At 46.4% G+C, this 14,371-nt stretch overlaps 1 protein-coding gene across 1 annotated transcript in view; it reads left to right on the top strand.

Moving 5' to 3' along the window:
* DHRS12 (dehydrogenase/reductase 12) overlaps nucleotides 1-10,105 on the top strand; it is a 31,036-nt gene extending 20,931 nt beyond the window's left edge. Inside the window, 2 exon segments of the mRNA XM_029603170.1 lie at nucleotides 9,699-9,760; nucleotides 9,944-10,105. Of these exon segments, the coding sequence (XP_029459030.1) occupies nucleotides 9,699-9,760; nucleotides 9,944-10,057 (176 nt within the window). The 3' untranslated portion in view covers nucleotides 10,058-10,105.
* Nucleotides 10,106-14,371: the final 4,266 nt, after the last annotated feature.

Consider the following 14,371-nt stretch of genomic DNA (forward strand, 5'->3'; position numbering starts at 1 on the left):
CGCTAGCATGACATCGCTGCTCCAAAGTAGTTGGGTAGAGTGGAATTTTTATTAGGAGGAGAAATGTTTAAAGATGCAAGCTTCTAGGACTATGGAGGCCTCTTCTTCGGGTGGGTTTTTAGCCAGAGAGATCCCATTGCCATGTTTCAGAGAGCCTCACTGACTGTTTCTCATTGATAAAATCATATTTGTTATCTAGGTATATGCAACATAAGAACCAAAGGATGGAGCTTGCTGTCTTGGTTTTTACCAGGTGTTTTGACACCTGTTAGATCTGCTGCTCTAATTCTGGCACCTATTCTTTCCTGGGCTCCTTGCTTAGGAAAGGGCAGAAAGTACACATGCACTCTGCAATTGGCCACTGATGGTAGGGAAGTTCTTTGCAACGGCAAGGAATTTCCTCCCAAGTACTTGTCACCTGCAAAATGTTAATTAATTAAATAAATAAATAAATAAATAAATAAGAGGCCAACCTGATGGCTCAGCAGAAATCTGGGTTTGATTCTTTGTACCTCCTTTTGTTTTGGGCTACCACAGCTGGGAATGCCATGGAGGCAGCCTTTACAGCTTTTGGGGGGACGGAAGGAGTCTCTGATGTCACACAGTGGGGACACCTAGTGGCTACATTTAGGGTGTATATGTATCAGGTTTTGGAGGGAGTCATAGTCTCTGGTTCCTGACCAAGGCTTGCTATGATGACCGGGCTGGAGTGGAGGAGGAGTAAAAATGTGGTAAGAGGGGAGAAACCAGAGTAGCTGTGAGTGCTGTCACTTTGGTTGGAGAGAGAGAGGGAGTGTGTGCGTGTGTATGTGAGACAGAGTATCTGTTTAAAGTGGTGTAATATACAGACCTCCACAGACAGAAGAAATGGATGGAGATTTAATGGAGGATATTCACACAATTTATTCACACAATTGCTATGAAAGGGGAGGTGCTTTTGCTGGGGTATTTTCAATCTGCCAGATGTTGATTGATACATCTCGGCTGTGGTGTCTTCTAGAAGCAGGGAGATCCTGGATTCTCTGCAGGGAGAACTGTTCTGTCAACTGGTAACTAGGAATGTGCAGGGGGAAAAAATTCATTTTTGTTTTCGGTTCAGTTTCGGGAGTTTTTTCCCCACAAATTTCGGTTTGTGGATTGCTTGATTCGTTACATTTGTGTGGAAAAAAAAACCGAATCAAATAACCCCCTCTAAAACAGCCAAAAAACAAAAATTAGGCCTCCTCCCACCCTCCCGTAAAAATGCCGGGACCAGGATCCCCCTGGCTCCCACTTACCCGGACCAGTGGGGAACTGCTGGCTAGGACCAGGCCAACGTCTTAGATTTGCCGAGGCAGGAGCCGTAGCCTATACCAGAGTGCAATGTCGGGCCCTAGGCCCAAAGCTGGGGCCTCACCTAGGGCCTAGGCTGAGGCCCAAAGCAGGGGCTGTGGTATAGGCCCAAGTGTGATTCCGGGGTCTCGGTAAAGGTGTGGGCCAATTATGGAGGCTCGGCCGAGAACCTCAAAAATTAAAAAATAATAATACTTAACTGATCTGTCAGGTAATCTGATGAAGGCTGGCACCTTGGCCTAGGCAAGAGGCCAGAACCAGGCCAGATGATGTGAACTGCCCCAAAGGAGGGGTCCCGATGCTGTGACCTGCCCTGGAGGCTGGGTCACAACACCTGGGCCTTGGCCTAGGCCGGAGCATTAGCCCAGGCTCAATGTCGCAACACACCCTGGAAGCTGGGTCCTGATGCCTGGGCCTGGGCCTAGGCCAAAGCCCTAGCCCAGGCCCAACGCCACCACCCGATCCAGAAGCCGGGCCCTGACACTTGGACCTTGGCCAGGGCCAGAGGCCAGGTCCTGATACTGGGGCCTTGGCCCAGATTCAGGCCTGACACTGAGACCTGACTCAGAGGCTGGGTCTTGACGCCTGACCCAGGTCCGATGCTCCAAACTGACCCGGAGGTTGGGTACAGAGTCTGGGGCCTAGGCCTGATGCCTGAGCCTCTGCCTCTGCCTCTGCCATTGCCAGATGCCTGGGCCTTTGCCCAGGGTCAGGCCCAGGCCTGGGAGCTTCTCTTCTTGGGTCTTCTTCTTTCTTTGGTACTTCAATGCCAAATAATGGCGTCTGCTGGGATCACTCTGGAGTTAATTAACTTCGGCGCATTCACCCCAGAGGATGGTGTGACTCCAGCAGATGCTGTCATTTGGCATTGAAAAGCCGAAGAAAAATGAGGACCCAAGAAAAGGAGCGCCCAGACCTGGGCTCCCCGCGGCCCAGGCATTGGGACCCAGCCTTCTTGCTGAGGCCTTGGCATCGGGCCTGAGTCTGGGCCTAGGCCCCAGCATCGGGACCTGGCCTCCAGGATGTGGCTTTTGGGCCTGGGCTCAGGTTCCAGCCTAGGCCTTGGCATTGGGACCTGGCCTCTGTGGCAAGTCGCAGCATCCTTAACCAACCACCAAGTCAGATCGTGGCCCTGGCTTCGAGCCTAGACCTATGCCCGATATATTAGTTTAAAACAAAACAAACATATATGGTTTGTTTCATTTGGGGAAGCTCCCTATTCGGTTCGGGGCTCCCAAATGAAATGAATTAGCCTAATTTGTCGCGTTTTGCACTTTCATTTTAAATGAATGCACATCCCTACTGGTAACAGAACTCACACAAGAAGTGTGATACTGGACTTGGTGCTTACCAATGAGAACAGTATCTTTGATGTTGTGGATGATCATCTGGGATCCAGCGATCAATGGATAATGTGGTTTAGTATTAGAGTGCAAGAAATGAAGATTCATTCCAAGGCAAAGGTCCTAGACTTCAGGAAAAATAACTTTTTGTTAAATTGGGGGAGTCATCAAGGAGTTGTTAGCTGGATGGGAAAATCTAGGGGAAGTAGAAGAGCAGTGGGCAAAACTAAAAGGCGATATAAGGGCAACTACATTTTTTTTTTTATGAAAGTAAATAAAGGTAAGAGGAAAAAGAGGCCACTATGGTTTTCTAAAGAAGTAGTTGAAAAGGTAAGTGCAATAGTGGCCTTGTGAGACTCAGAGGTTAAAGAGAAGAAAATGTAGAGGCTGTTGAGGAAAAAGCAAGAGTTGCGTAACAAATATTTCTGTTTGGTGTTCACTGTGGAAAGGCTTGGAGCATGACCACATAAAGATTTGAAGTAAGGTAAACCTCAATTGATTTTCTGAAAAATGTATATGTGAAGACCTAACTAAACTTAAAGTAGATAAAGCGATGGGGCTAGATGAGTTGCATCCTATGTTACTAAGGAAACTTAGAGAAGTCCTGAAAGCTCCACTGGCTGATATTTTCAATTCTTTAGAGTTGGGAGTAGTTTCGGAGGACTGGAGATTGGCAGATATGGTTCCTATTCATAAACGTGGGAGACTGGGAATTATAGACCAGTTAGTCTGACCTCTGTGGTGAGCAAATTAATGGAGTCACTACTAAAATGGAGGATAGTGCAGTTTCTGGAATCCAGTGGGTGGATTGCAAGATTTGAGGCATTATGGTTATACCAGAGGTAGATCTTGTCAGACGAATCTGATCTCTTTCTTTGACTGGGTGACCAGATAGTTGGATCAAGGGAGAGCACTAGATGTAATGTATTTAGATTTCAGTAAGGCCTTTAACATGGTTCTGCATAGGTGACATATAAACTGAGTACCCTTCGTATGGTATAGGACCTTGAGTCATTGACTGGGTTAGAAACTGGTTGATTGGGAAATGAAAAAGGGTAAATGGAGTTCAATCCAAGGAGTGGATTGTGGAAGGATTGTTGGGAAAGGTTTGCCTTTTTGCTGATGATACCAAAATCTGCAACAGGGTAGACAGCCTGTTGGTGTGGAAAATAGGAGGGGTCTAGTAAAGCTTGAGGAATGGTCTAGGGTCTGGCAGCTAAGATTTAATGCTAAAAAATGCAGAGTTATGTATTTAGGCTGTAAAAACCCCAAGGGAGAGGTACAGTATTTCAGGTGAAATTATTCTAAGCATGACGGGTGATCATATTTGATCTTAAAGGGGCCAAACAAGTGGATAAGGTGATGGCAAAAGCCCAAAACATGCTTGGCTGCATAGGGAGAGGAATAGTCAGCAGAAAAAAGAAGGAGATATTCCCCCTGTATAGGTCCCTGGTGGAACCTTATTTGGAATATTTTATACAATTCAAGAGACCACATCTTCCAAAAGAAATAAACCTGTTGGAGTTGTCCATAGGGTGGCTACTAAAATGGTCAGTGGTCTTTGATCTAAAGCATATGGGGATAAACAAAGATGTATCCTAGAGGAAAGGTGAGATAGGGGAGATATGATAGAGATATTTACCTACCTTCAAGGTTTTCATGCAAGGAGTGGGACCTCTTTCAAAGGAAAGGAGGCTCTAGAATGAGGGGGTCCATAGGATGAGAGTGAAAGGTGGTAGTCTCAGGAGTAATCATAGGAAATATTTCTTTACAGCAAGGGTAGTGGATGAGTGGAACAGCCTCCCGTAAACAGTATCTTAATTCCAGAAAGCATGGGATAAACACAGGGGATTTCTGAGGAAGTGATGGGAGTTGTAAAGCTAAATTATTTGGCCAGATGGCAGACTAAATAGGCCATATGGTCTTTTTCTGCTGTCATGTTTCTATGAAAATGTGTGGGTGTGTGTGTGTGTGAGAGAGAGAGAGGGAGGGAAAGTATGTGAGAGCTTGTGTGTGTATGTGAGAGAGGGAGAGTGTGTGTGTGTGTGTGAGAGAGAGAGGATAAAGTGTGTATGGGACCCCTGTCCTTCCCCATGCCCTCCATCCTTCCACTAATCTACAACTATCTCAGATGAACTGGAAATCAAAAATTGCCAGGTATGGAGAGCAAGGGATTTATTTATCTTTATGAGTTTGAACTATTGGATTTTTTTTTATGTATCTGCTCTTTTGAAATATTTTATTGATTTTGGGGAAATTTAAAAACATTTTTATGAGTTTTTATTTATTGTGTGTTATTCTTTTCATCAGCTGTTTTGAAATATGTATGGTTTTTAGTAGTATGGTTTTACTATTATGATTGATGTTTTATATTTCTTGATTGTATTGTTTAATGTTTTTGTGAGGAATGGTGATGTATCTGGTTTTCCATTGTTGCACTGCTTACGGAGTCTGGCTTGTTATGGTTTCCAATTGTAACAAGCTTGGTACTGGTGGGCTTTAGTGCTGTGGGTGTGGTTGGTGCTGCCTAGTGGGCTAGCCTGCTAGACCCATGTTGACAACAAGCAGATGCGCCCTTTGGTGGGATGGTTTGCAGTTTCACCTATACCAACCACCTCTCCCACAGGTTAAGCTCTTGGATTCTAACAGCCAGCAGGACTTAGATGGGTCCTGTTGGCGGTCAGGCAAATGAGAGTCCAGAGACAGACTAAGGTCAGGGCTGGTGGCAGACAGGAGATACCAGTAACAGGCCAGTGGTTGGGCAAGCAGCAGACAAGGCGTAGTTAAATCCAAGGCAGAAGGTCAGGTCCAGGTAACAATCAAGGAAGGTCAAGGTCCAAAGCAAAGGTCAGAATCCGGAAGGTCAAGTCAGGAGATAGACAAAGAGAGACGGGACAAGGACCAGACAAAAACATTGGCACTGCAGGACAAGAAGGACACGGATGAGGTGAGGCAAAGGTAGGCAGGAACACAGAACAAGGTAGGAAAGTGAGTACACAGGAACAAGGAAACACAGTGACGACTCAAGGCAGACTAAGGCATCTGATGCTTCTCTGAAGGAGCCTTAAGTAGAGGGATGCCGGTGACATCATCATAGGGCGCCATGGCGCTTTCCTGCCACAGGCCCTTTAAGATGAGGATGTTGGGTGTGCTCATGCCTAGAAGAAGCCAGGAGGGGCAGCAGCAGGATAGCATGTGAGCAGCATGGAGCAGCTTTTGTAATTCGAAGTGGTGTTCCGGCTGCGGGAGGCCTCAGGCAGCGTCGGGTATGTACTTTATTATTGTACTTTATGGTCTCTTTATTGTGCATTTGATATGGGTCTGTCTGTATTCTACATGTGACTGCGATGAGGTATTCTGCTAGTATGCAGTTTCTGTGTAGGGATCTATAGCAGCCTGATTTGTTCTGATTTCATAATAGGAAGTGTATTGGTGTTTTAAGGCCTGGTATAATATTGCAGTGTTGCCTTTTCATAGGCAGAGTTGTTACTGTTGGAGTTTGGCACTTAACGTGTCATGGTATAGCAGATTTGCTATAGGTTCTGAGTACATATTTTTGCAATTTTGTATTATATACTGTTCCTGCTAGTGGAGAGAGTTTATATTACTGTTACTGAGGTGACACTATAATTGGAATATTACTTTTCTGTGGTGAGAGTGATAAGGAGAATTGTTCTTGTTCTGCTCTGCACCCTTGTTGAGAAAGTTTTTGTGATTGCAGGTTATTGTACAACCTGAAGTGCAGGTTTTATATTGGGATTTTGTTTTATCCTGTACAGACCCCCCAGGCTTCACTCCCATATAGTATTTTTATTGATTGATTGCTGCCGAATAATTTTTAGGGGTAGTTTTACTAGATGGTTGAAACTGGCCAGCACCTTGAGACAATGGTGCAAGATATTTGTAGCGATGCCTCGTCTCTGTGTGGATGGAATTTGGTAAGAGGCAGGTTTGGAGAGAGCCATGGTATTTCCCACCAGGATCAAACTAACAGGGTAGTTTCCCTGTGACAGGTCCTATACAGTGACTCCCTGCTGCCAGCTGCCTGGGAATGTAGAACAGAGATTGGTGATGTCTAATTATGTGTTTCTATAGGATTCTTCATGGTGGGAGGGGGGGGGGGGAGAGGAGCTGCCAATCGTGATTGAGTTAATTATCAAAATCTTGTGGGGAGGGCTTATGGGCCCATGTCCTGGGTCTCTGAGGCTCCTAGCAACACCTCTGCTTAATTGCCAGAGAACACCAAGAGTAAACAGCTCTGACCTCCTCCGGGAATTCTCCTGGCTGAAGCGATTGCATCATCAACTATTCCATTTCAGTTGGGTAAACAAAAGTTGGCAAATCCTGTTTCAGGACGGGGTTTGCCCTGCAGCATCCATCTAGAAAAAATGCCTTCTCTTGCCCGTGTGGGCTTTGCGGCAGGCTAGATTCTGGAAACCGTTTTGTCAGAAGCGACGGCTGAAGTGCACGGTGTCTAGGAGTTGCGATTTATCCCGGCCAGTATTTCTCCAGCGGGATGCGCTGTGATAGCCCAAGTGAAAAGCTCATGGCTGTGCTAATGTTGTTTTCAGCACCAGGGAAATGCGGTCAGGCTGAATTCTAGTCTCTGTTATTTCAGGCTGCGGCAAAGGCACGGTACAGAACTGAAGCCATGAGCATGATGGATAAGCCACAAACAGGTTCCTTTGCGGCGCTGGCAAGGATCTTCCACATCTCCCCCGCTGATTTTCTGTTTCATTCCATCCTGGGTGGCCTTTCTTCCTGCTTTTAACAGTCTCGCCCCTGATTCCACTCTCCAGCCCTCTCTGGTGTGTTGATACTTCACATGTTACTGTGTGTGTGTGTGTGTGTGGGGGGGGGGGGGGGGGGGTGTTCCAATAAGGCTCAGCTCAGCACCCATCTCCCCCCAATTTACTGAAGATTTATTATGGTGGGAATTGGCTGAGCAGAAAGAACTTGAAAAATATTTAACCGCTAATGTCCTCCCCTGTAAAGGAAAAATTGACCTCCTCATTTAGGTTTTGACCTGGTAGCAGACATCTAAAAGGAAAAGCTTCGGAGTTGCTCAGACAAAGCCAGTGACTCTTTTCTCTTATAAACCCTGACTTTATGCTGTACTGTGGTAAACAGACAGAGGGACCCCTCGCCGGAGGTCAGCTTCAGAAAAGAATGAGGTGCTACAGTACACCTTACACAACATCATAGCAATGGAGGGAGCACTCACTCACCATCCCCAAACTTTCTGCCAAGAATAGCCAGCACTGCCCACTGCAGTAATTTGCCACTGAAACCTATTATGCTTCCAAGCTTCAGGATTTATTTGGTTTTTGCAAACCTGGTGACGTGTGGTCTGCCTTAATACCCTTATGAAACATAGAAAGAACTGCGATTTTAGCATCATGGTTTTCCATTTGTAAGCCTTTTTTTTTATATAGTTTGTAATGGTTAGCATTCTATTCTATTCTTCCACTTCTGCACCTCCTTTTTACCCAAAATGGGGACCCAGAGCGGTTAATACTGAAAATATAATACAATATGGCATAATATCATAAATGCAATTGTAAAAGTCTCTGATGCTGACCTACCATATCCCTGTGTTCACTGGGGACCTGTTTAGGTTGTACCGTATAACATGCCATCGCGATCAATAAAACCCTCACCATATCAATACAGTCATGCTAGAGCATGTATAGAACATGACTGCAACTAAAGGCTGTATAGCTCAGCCGGTCTGCTCAGCTTTATAGTCCCTTACTCTCCCGCCGATATGCCCTGTCCTTGTCCCATGCTGTCTTGAATTCCGATACTGACCTTGTTTCTACCACTTCCATGCATCCACCACCCTTTATGTGAAGAAATATTTCCTTAGGTTACTCCCGAGTCAACCCCTTCTCACTCTCATCCCATAACCCTGCTTTTTAGAGGCTCCTTTGTGCTGAAACAGGCCCACCTCCTGTGCATTTAATCCTTGGAGGTATTTTAATATCTCTGCCATATCTCCCCTTTCCTCCAGGGTATAAATGTTTAGAGTTTTAAGTCTGTCTCCATATGCTTTATGATAAAGACTGTTGACCATTTTAATAGCCACCCTCTGGGCCGACTCTGATTTATATCCTTTTGAAGATGCGGTCTCCAGAATTGTATAGAGTATTCCAAATGAGGTCTCACTAGGGACTTATACAGAGGTAATATCACCCCTTTCTGCTGGCTATTCCTCTCCCTCTCCACTCAAGCATCCTTTTGGCTTTTGTTGTTGCATTGTCTACCTATTTCGCCACTTTAAGGTCATCCCCAGATCCCGCTCCTGTTTTGCGCACAGAACTTCATCGCCTATATTGTACTGCGCCCTTAGGTTTTTACAACCCAAATGTAGGATCTGCATTTTTTTTTTTTTTAGCATTAAATCCTAGCTGCCAGACTCTAGACCTTCCTCAAGCTTTACTAGATCTCTCCTGTTTTCCACACCTTCCAGGGTATCTGTCCTGTGGTAGATTTTGGTATCATCCATCAAAAGGCAAAGCTTTCCTGATAGCCCTTCCACAGTATCCCTTATGCAAATGGTGAGGAGAACAGGACTGAGGACCGATCTCTGCCGCACAGCACTGGTATCCCACCCCCCTTTCCTCAGAGTGGACTTTGTTGCCTCCCAGTCATTCACTTTAGGGCCAATACGTAGGGCACTCAGTTTGTTTCTGGGTTACCTATGTGGAACTGTGTCAAAGGCCTTACTGAAATCCAATCTAATGCTACATCTAATGCTCTCTCCTGATCCAACTCTCTGGTCCTGAATGTTATGAGGTCGTGTCTAGTGCAGTGCCACCACAGAGACACCTCACATCAAGGAGCAAAAAACAATCCATTTGAAGTTATTCTTTGGTTCTGAGGGTGCATATTGTAGCACTGTGTTCAGCATAGTGGAAATGGCCTCTTATATGAATCAGCAGGCCCTTTTTTTCCTATGTTGAACACTTGCAGATATGGCTTGTTTGTTAGGCACTAATTCCTTTGTTTTGTTGAATTTAGGTACGCATATCCTTACAACTGTATTACTGCCTTTGCTGGAAAAATCAGTCGACGCTAGAGTTGTAAGTCTCTTTATAATATTTGGGGGTTTCCTTGCATTAAGCTTGTGGTGTTTTGAGTCTTGCATCAAGTTGTCTGCGATAAAATGTGATCGTGTGTGTTCATTTGTAGAATAGGACTTGAACTGAGGAGTTGGATGGTTTTGGTAATGGACTAGATCTCTAATCTGGTACTTTATGTTTCAGATTGTGATCTCCTCAGGAGGGATGTTGGTTCAGAAATTGGATGTATTTGACTTGCAGTCTGAAAAAGTCAACTTTGATGGAACCATGATCTATGCGCAGAACAAGGGTTGTTGATGTGTCAAATCTAGGCTGGATAGAGAGGTCCTTCATACATCTAGCAGGTAACAAGAATCTAAGGTTTATTATGTATATAATGCTGTCTGTGCACATGGAGCTGTGTAATAAGAGAGGAGTAATATCGCTGCCCCCTAAAAATCCCTTCTTAGTGTGACATGAAGTAATTTGCAGGAGTGAAAGTAAAGCCAGGTCTGCCCAGCACGTCACCTGAGCCTTGTGTTTCTCTTATGGACCTGAAGCAACTGCTGTATGTGTGAACCACTGTAAAGTAGGAAGACTGTGTGTCCAAAACACCACCTTGCCTATTTCTCCACACATTTGTGGTGCTATTTCAAGCAGTAAGTGGAATCTTTTAAAGAACAATTTCTGACTGTGCAGATCGTAATCCTGGAAGGCTAAATGGATGTAACTATGCAATCGGACTAAAAATATTTTCCATTTTGAACGCTTTTGGTAGCACTTTAATATACAGGCTTAGCACTATGGTGAACACTATTTTGTCTGCTAGTGAGGTCATTGATGAAAGATGCCATGCTTCACTTTAGTGGGTGCTTATTGAAGAATCAGGGCTTTACCTTTCATTCCCCCTTTTCTAGGGGGTGGGGTGGGGTGAAGGCCTTTCTGCTGTTGCAGTATGGTGCCACGCTTAGAGTTCACAACACACCAGGTTCTTGAGAGAGATGCAGTGGTTGGGGGGAGATGGGAGTAGGAGAGGATTAAGGGAGAAACCTCATTGCAAATGACTGCTCAGAGTGGAGTTGCCATCGTAGAGATGAGACTGGTTTTGATTCAACTGGAAGCCCGAAGGAAAAGGTGGAAATGACGGAGCCAGCTCTAATCCTCCTTAATCCCCCCCACCCAAAACACCTCCTCTTTCACTAGACTTATCCTGCAGTTACTCCTGCGGCAATTCTGCACTACTTCTCCCACATGGGGGAATATCACCCAAACCTCTGCTTCACTACTCTCTCTCGCTACCTCCCCAGATTTTTGGTTGAGTCCTTCTGGCAAGGAAACCAAAGGTTCCTTACACATAAAAATAAGATAAAAGTGATAGCTGTAGCCTCTTAAACACACATTGAGAGCTACTAGTATATCAGGAAAATGAAAGAAATCCCATCTAAAGCAGTTGGATTTTCTATATATCCATGATGATATGTCTGCATACTCTTGCAGCTATAGCTCTCGCGTTATTGATTTTCTGACAAGGAGCCGACCCAGGACCTTTTGGCCCTTGTGTTTTCTTTTCCCCATTGCAGCTGGAGTGGAAGTTGGAGGCCAACACTGGCCTTGACTGTTACCTTGTTGTTTTACAGAATTACCACTGCTCTCATGCAGGGGCGGATTGGCCTATCGGGGCTTCGGGCATGCCCCAGTGGGCCGGTCATTCCCAATCACGTGATAGGTGTTGGTCGCGGTGACCAATAGCAGTCATGTGACATTTCTCCAAGAGCAGAAGCCTCCCACGAGGCCCTCCGCTTAAGTGCTGCTTTTGAATTTTCCCCGCGGCACTTCTCCCGTGCCCCGCCGCCTCCATTCGCGCCTGCCCCGCTTGCGTTTTTGCCGGCAGGAGGCAGCCAGCACACTTCCTGCCGCTGCCTCACTGCGGGCTGAATGCCTGCCTCCCAGCTTTCCTCTGCAGCAGGCTCCTTTCATTCTCAAGCCGCCTTCCTACCCAAATGACCACCCCCGCCCTCTAAAGCAGCGCTTCTCAACCGGTCTCCCGCTGCTCTTCCTCCCTTTTCCCTCACTGAGCAAGAGGGACAATCTTCCACTGCTGCCATTTCCGCCCGGGCTATCAGCACGTTCAAGCCTGGATGGGAACGGCAGCAGTGTTAGGGGAGGCTGGCAACTGCGGCTGGGCCTCTTCTTCCTGCACCTGCCCCGGAACAGGAAGTGATGTGCAGTGGGGTGTGCAGGAAGAAGAAAGAGCCATGCCTTATGGAAAAGTAGCGTCGAGCAGCATCGGCCCCGGGCAACAGCGTGCACCCGAAGCAAAATCAGAAGCAGCCAGAAATCGGCACAGGAGACAGCAGAATTAGCCTCCCGGGGCCGATAGGAATCTTCTTTCTTGGCATGTGGGGACTAGAGAAGGAGGCTGCTGCAGCTACCATTTGTGCTTGGGGAGGGTGGGGAGAGGAAATGAGAGAGACAGCCACCCAGCAAGTGAGAGAATGTATGTGCGATTGAGAGTGTGCATGTGTAACTCTGAGTGAGAGCCTGTGTGTAAGTGAGAGCATTTGATTGAGATCATCTATGTAAGTGTGTGTTACGCTCTCATCCAGATGGGAGGAGTTAGCAATCTGCTGTAGCTCACCCTGCCAGGAGGGCAGAGTTAGCAAACTGTTCTGCTTTTCTCCTGAAAGGGGGAGGAGTAGCAATCTGTCATGATCTGCTCCTCCAGAGGGGATGAGTTAGCTATCTGTAGTGCTGACCCCACCAGGAGGGCAGAGTTAGTATCTGTTAGCAAACTGCTGTTAGATGCTCCTGTAAGGGAAGGAGGTAGCAATCTGTTATGGATCAACTCCCCAGGGAAGAGGAGTTGGCAATCTGTTCTATGACACTCTTCTGAGGAGAGGAGCTAGCAATAGGTATATTGTTACTTTACTACTGAGATTGCTACTCCATAGCGAAGGCATGATAGATTGCTATCTGTTATATATAGGCTGCTGGCAAGTCCCATAGAAAGAGAAAGTAGCTATCTATATAATACTTCCGTGAGTGTTGTTAGTGGTCGGCTCCCACAGAGTGAGAGTAGTGTAAGAAATGACCACTTGGAGGAAATGGTGAATCCCTGGGCCAATGGCAGATGACAGCACCCTCAGGAGGAGATCCTGAGAAGAACCACCGGCTAGGCTAGAATATGAAGTAAACACAAATAGTTCTTTATTAAGCTAGAAGCTGAACCACCAGTGGTGGCAGTAGTGAGACGAGGTGTTGGGTAGGGCTGAAGTCCTTCTGATACTGGAATGTAATCTCTGGGTCGCTGAGCTGTAGAGAGAGACTAGAAGGAGTGAGTAGACAGGGTATACTGGATACAAGATGGTACACTCACAATAGTAGATGTCTGCAATGGTCTCTATGCCACAGAGAGTCTTCAGTATATTCAGGAACAGGAGCCGTAGGCGAGCACTGGTTCCTCTAAACAGTCTTTAATGGATGACGTCACTACAGGGGGACACCCCCGAGGTTCGCGCCCTTGCTGGTACAAAGTCTGGATTGCACGTGCGCCCTTACGTCATCAGGAACATGGCGGATCCGTAGCATCAAGCCAGCCCGGGGACACTGGGACCAAGAGGCAGGGAGAAGCCACGGCTGCATCTGTCCGTCAGAGCTGAAGGGAGTTGCTCCCAAGGTAGAGAGGGTGGAGAGAGGGGCGAGAAGAGGCACGAACACAACAGTGTGTAGAGAGAGCATGTGTGTGATTGAGAGAAACTGGTCAGAGAGGTGATGTGTGTGTGTGTATATATAGGAGAGACAATGGAAGTGACTGGTCAGGGAGTGTGTGTGTGTGTAAGAAAGAAAGTGATTATGGGAATGAGAAGCCTGTGCATGTGTCGAGGTAGCATAGGAGTAAGAAACCTGGGTGTGTGTGAGACACAGCATGGGAGTGAGAAGCCTGTATATGTAAGATAGAACATGGGAGTGGGAAGCCTGTGTGTGTGTGCATAAGAGAGAGAGAATGTTCCGGAAGGTGACTGGTGTGTGTGTGTGTGAGTAAGAGAAAGACTGGTCAGGAGATGATTGGTGTGTGTGAGAGACAAACTGGTTTGTGAGTGTGACTGGTATGTGTGTGTGAGAGAGAAAGAAAGTGATTATGGGAATGAGAAGCCTGTGCATGTGGCGAGAGCTAGCATAGGAGTGAGAAACCTGGGTGTGTGTGAGACACAGCATGGGAGTGAGAAGCCTGTATATGTAAGACAGAACATGGAAGTGGGAAGCGTGTGTGTGTGTATGAGAGAGAGAGACTGATTGGGAAGGTGTGGTGTGTATGGAAGAGAAAGGCTGGTCGGGAGATGACTGGTGTGTGAAAGACAGAAACTGGTCATGGGGGTGTGACTGGTATGTATGTGTGTTAGAGACAGAGAGACTGGGCGTGGGCCCTAAGGAAGAGGACCACGAGTACAGAGCTTCAGCCACTACTGCTTCTGGTGTGTGCTTCTGGCCTGCATGGAAGAGGAGTAGGAGAGCTGCTGGAGAGGGTTAGTAAAGGTGGCTTTTAAAGTTTATTTTTCTTGATTGACTGCCATTTTAAATACTGAATATTATGTGATGTGTCTGCTGTTTTGAAATATATTTTATTGGTGTTTG

Source organism: Rhinatrema bivittatum, chromosome 5, assembly GCF_901001135.1.
Source record: "Rhinatrema bivittatum chromosome 5, aRhiBiv1.1, whole genome shotgun sequence".
In the NCBI taxonomy this organism is placed as follows: Eukaryota; Metazoa; Chordata; class Amphibia; order Gymnophiona; family Rhinatrematidae; genus Rhinatrema; species Rhinatrema bivittatum.